The following is a 7,739-nucleotide window of genomic DNA, read 5'->3' as shown; positions in this document are numbered from 1 at the left end:
TTAGTTTATGAGATTAGGGGTAGCTAGGGCACTCCGATCAGCCCCCAAGTTCTGTCACTGGGTATAAGAGATTTTTACTTCCATATAATATTCGAATATCTTTAATTCGTTATTATTTGCAATATGAGGTGTATGTTAACGTGGTTCATGAATTGAGTCACTATGTCCACAATCATATAATCTTTCACCATTGCAATTTCACTAGAGCCCGCGATGCCCCAGTATATCTAAAAGAAAGTTTCCAATTGAGGTCGCACAATGTATGTGTCAAACCACAAAAGAGCTAGTAAATGCATTGGTCGTACCACTTTGTTTTTTATTACACTTGCGGAGAAAATGAGAAAAAACGAAATTAACAACAAATAGATAACTTATAGTTATGTTTCCGGAAGGCGTAGAAAATGAACACAAGCACGAAATTAAAAGAAAATGAACATAAGCACGAAATCAAAAGAAAATGAACATAAGTATAAGCACGAAATTAAAAGAAAATGATACTGAACCCATTTTAGGGATTTAGTACGTACCATCATCTCTTACAAACACTTGAAAGAAAAGGTAAAATAGAAATTTTTCCAACTCATATCCACCATTGACAGTGTCAGTGGCAACTTGTTGATGAAAATGAACTAAAATTGGGGTAACGAACATTCTCTTGGCATAACTCCGTTGAATCTTTTAGTATCTTTGCAATAAGCATAGATCATACTTTTGTTTCTATACCAATCCATTTGACCCTTTTTAGCATTAGATAGCTTGCTGTAAACCGGGGACGTATACCAGTTTTTAGGGCTGGCACACTGATTAATACTGACTGGTCCGTTCCATTTGCAAGCTCTTGCCCTAAACCTGCGATAGTGAGCCGTGAATGGAGCGTGGGACCAGTCGGCCTTGTCACGACCTCCTCTTGTTGCCCAGTCATCAGCATTCCACAAACTTGTATAAACTCCCATTCCTTGTTTATTTGGGTATGGAACTCCTTGGATTTCGTAGTTTCTGTAGACACGAATTGGTATGCTATCTACGTACCACCTGAGATGCGAGAAATATTAAAAAGTTATAATCATTAAAACTGCAGCTTTACGCATATATATAGACGCGTCCAAACTCCAAGCGCAAGAGTATAATTTTGTTAGTTGGTAACCCTAAAAGTCTAACCCACTAAAAGCTGATTGCAAAATGAACAACATTATTGATATACTTACACAATCTCTGTTGGGTTCCAGTGAATGGTGTAGTTGTGGAAAGCAGCAGTTGGATCATACCATGGAACAAACTGTTCTTCCCTGTTTCCCTTTCCTTGACAGTAGACATTCGTGTGGATTGTGTAAGGTTGTCCCGTCACATTTCCTAAGAACTCGAAGTCTATTTCGTCATGCTTATCACCCTTAGATGACAGCTGCATGTCAAACGTATATTACATTATATTTCAGAAATTTGATATTCAGGATCAAGTATATACATGCAAGTATTCATTCATATATTTCATGACTACTTACATAAAAAGTTGTAACAATCCCTGCAGAATTTCCAGGTACCAATTTGATTAGCATTTCAATACTTCCGAAGAGAAATGCTGCCTTAGACTTTGCTGCAGAACCTGAATTTTTGTCAAGAAGTTTAAGTTCAAGCTCATCACCATGAATGGAAGCATATCCTTTACCCCATGTAATGACCATACTCTTAGCAAGAGCATTAGCATTAACTTGAAGGCTATGATCAAATGCAAGAATTACAGATATAACCAAGGCTAAGAAAATAGCCTTCATGTTTCCCTCCATTATATATGTTCCCAATCAACCCTCAATGTATCTGCCAAATTTGTGTGTGTTTAGAAGCTGATTAATAACTTCAACTCTGTAGAGAATTGAAGTTATTGGGATGTTGTTTTGAAGTGTCAAGGTTGCCTTTTATATAAGCTGGTATCTCATCATAACAAATTTTTGTTCTTCATTCATGGTAACAACTACTTAGACTTTTTTGAAACATTTTTAAGTTTTGGCCATTTTTCTCTCTGAATATTTCCATTTTGATCATTATCTTATTTGTGCTTACACATAGAAACATTTTTATATTTTATGAGGAATTAGCATTCATGAACTTATACAATTTAGAGAACCCATCAATGACTTGAGAAAAAAAAAAAAAGTTTAGCTTCTCATTAAATTAATATGATACGGTAGGGTGCAAACTGCACCGTCATGTTGGGCACGAAGTCTTGGGGCCAATCCTGCTGCGCCTCGAGTGTACAAAAAACTGTGTGACTTTGATTTTTGAAGGCCCATGACTTACGGTTGATTTCTTCTTTAACTGGGACTATTGTAAAACTGTAAAGGAAATAAAGAATAACATGTTTCTCATGCAATGGTAAATGCCGCCTCGGTGCCTAATTAATATCCGACATTATTAATGTGGCAGTAGAAATCGTGTATCGTTTCAGAAGAAAATTCTTGTTCATATGGAAAGTAAAACAAAAGAGTACATGATTGCAGGGGCAGTAGATATTACATTAATTTGTTGTTGGTGGGGAAGTAAATGTGCGGAAAGATTTTGTAAACATTTTGTTCTTGCTTCCTTGTTTAGTTTATCAGCGGTCGTGTTGGGCATCTTAGGGATGCCTGTGTTCACATCTTGCATGCAGAGTTCAGCCAGCAGTTACCTGCACTGTTGGTTTTCCCGTGCCATGGGACTGTTGATGTCGTGGTTGACTAGGTCCAATAGTTGCTACAATCCGATTGGAAGCTGGTAGATGAGATAGTTGACCGGAGATTCATCTCAATGCATGATGAAAGGAATGGGCCTCTGCCTGGCCCTGAGTAAGTCCAACCTGATCCAACAACGTGTACCAAAGATTTGTCATATACCGAAAAGAGTACAACGCCATATTTCATGCAGTCGGCATGCTCTTTAGAAGAGGCATCAACGTTAATAATCCATCTAATTTTGTTCTAAATGGAGTTTATAGACTAGACATGCTGACAAGGTTTGAAAGTTCGCGTTTGTGAACTTTAGACTTGGTGAGTGACTAGAAACTAGGTGGTTCTAACTTCTACCCTCCTAACCTTTTTAATTTGCGGACATGGTTTCAAACCTCAGTACAAATGCCAGCATGATTTGAAAACCTGTACAACAGGGAAAAAAAACTTTTGTGCTGATTTTAGTTAAGAATTTGAATTCCAAACTCGTCGACATTTTATTACTATTCATTTCATTTCTATTCAGATAAATCTGAAATTATAGAAATTAGGGTATCTGCAAATTTCGATCTTAGATCGAACGTCATGGTTTCCTTTTATTTATTCGCAAGTGGCACTAGAAATAATTGGCATTTGGCACCAAATTAAGAAGAGTTCTTCTAAAACCAAAGCTGTAACGCGTCATTAGTAGGTAAAAGAAGGAAAAATCGTGCGCAACACCAAATAGTAGTGGACTAGTGGGCTAGTTGATTAGGCCCAGACGTGAACTCCTTATTGTTGTGTTTTTTCTCTTTTGTTTCAATATAGGACCGAAGAATAACAAAAATACCTAATATGTACAACAAAATGAACCTACTATATATGCATAGACCCAACAAAAATGGTGCATTTTCTTCATCACAATTAGGCTTTTTTTGGTAATGAGAAGAAGATCTTTAGGTAGGGTGTAAAATCAGATCTTCATTTTAGTTTGTCAATTGTGAAGCAATTCTAGGGTGTCTAGCTTTTTTTTGGTAATGATATAAGAAGATCTTTTGGTCATTCTCAAGCCAAAAATACTTTCATTAGCAAATCTCTTCTTGGGAAATCTAATTAGTGGGGAAGTATCCCATTAATATCTCTGATTCTGTGCTTTTTTGTTTCAACTTACAGCACAATACTAGATCATATAAATGCATGTGAAAGATTTGTGAAAATCTTCTAAAAGATGTCAAGAATCTCTTATTTGGAGATAAATAGATATACCAAATCTCTTAAATAAGATTAGTTAATTACTATGCAAGTAAAAATTATCTGGTTCCAGTTGAGCTTAATTAGCCTTGGTAAGTTTCCAGCTCTAAGTAGCTGCTATAGCTATGTACGGTACCTAGCTAGCTGTTACATTGCATGGTTGAACCTAATAAGTAAGATTATCCTCGCATCATGCCTTGTATATCTTCTTATCATCATTTTCGCCAGTGTTGGCCGAACTGCCTGAGGTTAGGTTCGACTCATTTTTCGCCATTGTTGGCATAGTTAAAGTTTGGTTCAATGGTTTTCAGTTCATGCCATTATTTAAGATATAGTTTGATATATGGGCAAGTCAGGTGTACATATCATCTATCATACTGCTGTAAAAACTCTAAGCAAGAGGAGTATAGAGCATAATATGAGAGATCGTATCCACTAAATAGCTAGCGCCAATTAAGCGCATAGGAGTACTTAGCATCCAGAAATTGAAGGCAGTGATGTCTAACTAGGCGACTGATACACGTAATTATATTCATTAATTTGGATAACTCGCAGTCCAATCAATATATACAGTATATAATTATTATTTTTGATCGGTAATAAGTGATTTTATTGAAAGCTGCCAAAAAAATTACAAGTTGCAAATTCCGACCATGGAAGGACAGTGTATCCACCCAAAGACTGACAAGCTAAGAATTACAAAAAGAAGGAACTACAGCGAAAATAAAGACCCAAAACAAGCCAAACTAACAGATTAGGAACCTTAAGAGAAACCTTACATTTCTAAAAGCTGACAAAGACTCTGCGAGCTGATAAAATATGAGATATTTAACTACGGGTGCAGAAGCAAGAGTGGAAAATTTTGAATAGAGAAGAAACCAAGGATTTTGCATTGTTTGCATTATCTATCACTAAAATATTCACTCGTATATTCCATGCTAGCGAGGAATAAGTTAACACTTCTTGAGCTAAGTGGTATGAATGATGAATCAAAAGCAGTATATCTTGTAGATACGCCTCTCTAGCTAGTATACTTAAGGTGTCAAAGTTGTTAGCTGGTAATAGTGTCCACGACCTGTGATCAAAGCTCTTTTACATTAAACTTTAAAAGGAAATGGCCGAACTCACGAAAATATTACTTGTACTTGCTTACTATATTTGAGACAATGAGATACACCTTCTCCATTTGCTATGTCAAAGTTCTCGGTTATTCTCTCTTCCATGTTTTGCATACTGAAGCTAAAGACAATCTATTTAAGATTAAGGGAGAAGCTCAATGAATTAGCTACTCCAAAAACAAAAACACACAGATGAACACTTATAATTAGCAACTTGTTGAAACTTTTCATTTCTCATCACTATCATTACAGAAGTAGGAGTAACAATAATAGTCAAGAAAAAAATATCAGCAAGAAGAATTGTTTTATAAACTTATCATGTATTATGCAGATAATAACTCTATCATCTTCCATTGCATAGGAAAGGATGGAGTACTAATCCACAACAAAATTAACGCAATTGATCTGTGTACGTACATTTAAAAAGTTCAACACAGTTATGCTTGTTGAACCAACTATTATAGATGAAAATGTGAAACCCACTGCCTTCTTATGAATTGCACAAGAATTTATCGGGGTGAAATCGAACTAATTAGAGAGATAGCTTCAGATCCAAATCTATTTCTTCATTTGAGTATTCCCCCGAGTATTGGCTGCTCGACCCCATTGAGTTGCACCTATCTTTCCTTGTTTTCTTTGTTTGCGCTGAATCCTATACGATGAATAACAGCTTCATTAATTAGTGAAAAGTTGAACTAACAAATTTAAGAAAATGAAATGATTTTATGGAAAGTTACCTCCAAGTTAAAGCTCATTAGCGGCCTAGTCATGCCAGGTTGGGTGGCGTACTGACCGCCAAAGAGACCATTGTTTTGATTGATCCATCTATTCATTGCAGGATAATTTGGTTAGATATACAGACATTCTTTTGCTTAGTACAGGAATGAATAAGCTTTAAAGCTTGCTGATCAATACCCTAGTTTATGAACATATATGCCTCTAAAAAATGAGATATATAAAGTCGTTAGGTGATGATACTAACGCCTTAAGTTCGAAACTCGTCACCGCCTAAATCCTACTAAAAGATAAAAGAAGTTTACCCTAGTTTTATGACCAAGAACACAAAGGACTTGGTCAGTATAAGAAAGTATAATTACCTAGTTGTATTACAAGATTGAGCATCCAAATATCGAGCATCAGTTCCTTCCATCTCTCTATAGCCCATCTGATCAATTACCAAATTGTGTTGTCATTAGTTTTCATTTTGGCAATAATTAAACCCAAGATGGTTCATATAAAATATCAAAGGGAAGATGCAGAAGAAAAACCCTAATTTAGTTGATTTTATATTATAATCAAAATACACCTAATTTAAAGATAAAATAGGAGATCATTATTGAGTCTAAGATTTCATGTTTTTTGAGATTGATTTCATTCCTATATTTTATTTGATCATATCTCTACCACTGGATATTTTTACTCTTTGACTAATAATAATAATTAACCAGTGATTAATTACCATGATATTAGGATGATGATGTTGAGGATGATAACCATAAGATGGTGATGAAGAATACGAAGACGAAGGAATCGATGAATATGTTGTTTCTAGTACTCTCACATCTTCCTGCAACCATTATATTCAACCAAACATCAAAACTTAACCAGGAGATAATTAAGACAAAAATTAAGGATTAAGGTGTGATGAAAGTCTAATTACCTGATGATGATGAAAAGGAGAATTAGGAGGAACATAAGCACAACCCAATTGTTGATGTAATCTAATCTTCTCAAGCTGAGCAACACCAAGTCCTCTTTGTGGTTGTTTAGGTTTGTCTGAGTTGCTTTTCTTTCCTTTCTTTGATGAAGAACCAGACCCAGAACTAGTAGATCTTCCATTTGATCCTCCACCAATACTTAATTCTCCAAAATAACTGCTACCCATTTTTCTGTTTTGTTTAATCTCTCAACAGTCTTCTGTATGATCTTCTTCTCCTGTTTACTAGACTATGGAAGTGTAATGAGATTCTGTAGTGAATATAGTTCGCCTTATAAAGCTCTAATATTTTTGATTATGCATCGCTGGATATGATTCAATTTATGAGTATAAAATTTTTATAGATTTTTTTTCTTTCTTTTCATGTCGTTTTTATAAGAACTTCTACAAAAGAGAAATGAAAATTTAATTCTTAAATATTTTTCCTTTTTAAACTAATTTTTTAAAAGTTTTCTTTGTTTAGACTTGAAACTTCTAATGGCGGATTGAAAGCGATTGTCATTTGAATCTTTCTAATTAATTATTGGCGAAAATCAATTACCTACAGGTTTCTTATTTTGGCCCAACTCAGCTGGATCCTAGCTAGTGTACAGTAAATCACCGGATTTATTAAGTGTACAAAAGGATGTATATCCGCGGCTACTCGTATTGTGCATTGGATTTAGGATCATGAGAAGTTTTGCCAGCACGCAGCTTAATTAATTTTGATTTATGAGCATCATCACCAAAGGTATTTAATCAATGATACGGAGGAATGTACTTAAAGAACCAGAAAATGTTACAGCCTACATGCTGGATATACATTCCCTTCTCATTTTCAAAAGTAAGATTCTCCGCAATCAATAATTGGTTAAATGCACGTTTAATCGGAAAAAGCTAGCTAAATTGTTTGATATTATCAATCAAAATCCGATGGAGATATTAGACCGAGTTGATACTAGATTCTTTGGAGTTTGGTGACTTTGGTCAAGTCGTAAG

General features: G+C 35.1%; 2 protein-coding genes across 2 annotated transcripts; both read right to left on the bottom strand.

The window, feature by feature from the left end:
• Positions 1-390: 390 nt before the first annotated feature.
• On the bottom strand, positions 391-1,850 carry LOC113338116 (probable xyloglucan endotransglucosylase/hydrolase protein 26). The gene is made up of 3 exons (XM_026583632.1): positions 1,500-1,850; positions 1,206-1,399; positions 391-1,032 (listed from the first exon to the last, which is right to left on the bottom strand). The coding sequence occupies exons 1-3, from the start codon at positions 1,779-1,781 to the stop codon at positions 630-632; spliced, it is 879 nt and encodes a 292-aa protein (XP_026439417.1). The 5' UTR covers positions 1,782-1,850; the 3' UTR covers positions 391-629.
• A 3,459-nt stretch (positions 1,851-5,309) lies between these two features.
• Positions 5,310-7,101, bottom strand: LOC113337829 (protein SPEAR1-like). Its single transcript, XM_026583409.1, has 5 exons — positions 6,705-7,101; positions 6,504-6,611; positions 6,142-6,209; positions 5,782-5,869; positions 5,310-5,696 (listed from the first exon to the last, which is right to left on the bottom strand). Exons 1-5 carry the CDS (start codon positions 6,927-6,929, stop codon positions 5,577-5,579), a joined length of 609 nt encoding a protein of 202 aa, XP_026439194.1. The 5' UTR covers positions 6,930-7,101; the 3' UTR covers positions 5,310-5,576.
• Positions 7,102-7,739: the final 638 nt, after the last annotated feature.

This window comes from Papaver somniferum, unplaced genomic scaffold (assembly GCF_003573695.1).
Source record: "Papaver somniferum cultivar HN1 unplaced genomic scaffold, ASM357369v1 unplaced-scaffold_18, whole genome shotgun sequence".
NCBI classification, from domain to species: domain Eukaryota; kingdom Viridiplantae; phylum Streptophyta; class Magnoliopsida; order Ranunculales; family Papaveraceae; genus Papaver; species Papaver somniferum.
Note: the sequence above shows the minus strand (reverse complement) of the source record. Positions and strands in the feature narration are given on the sequence as shown.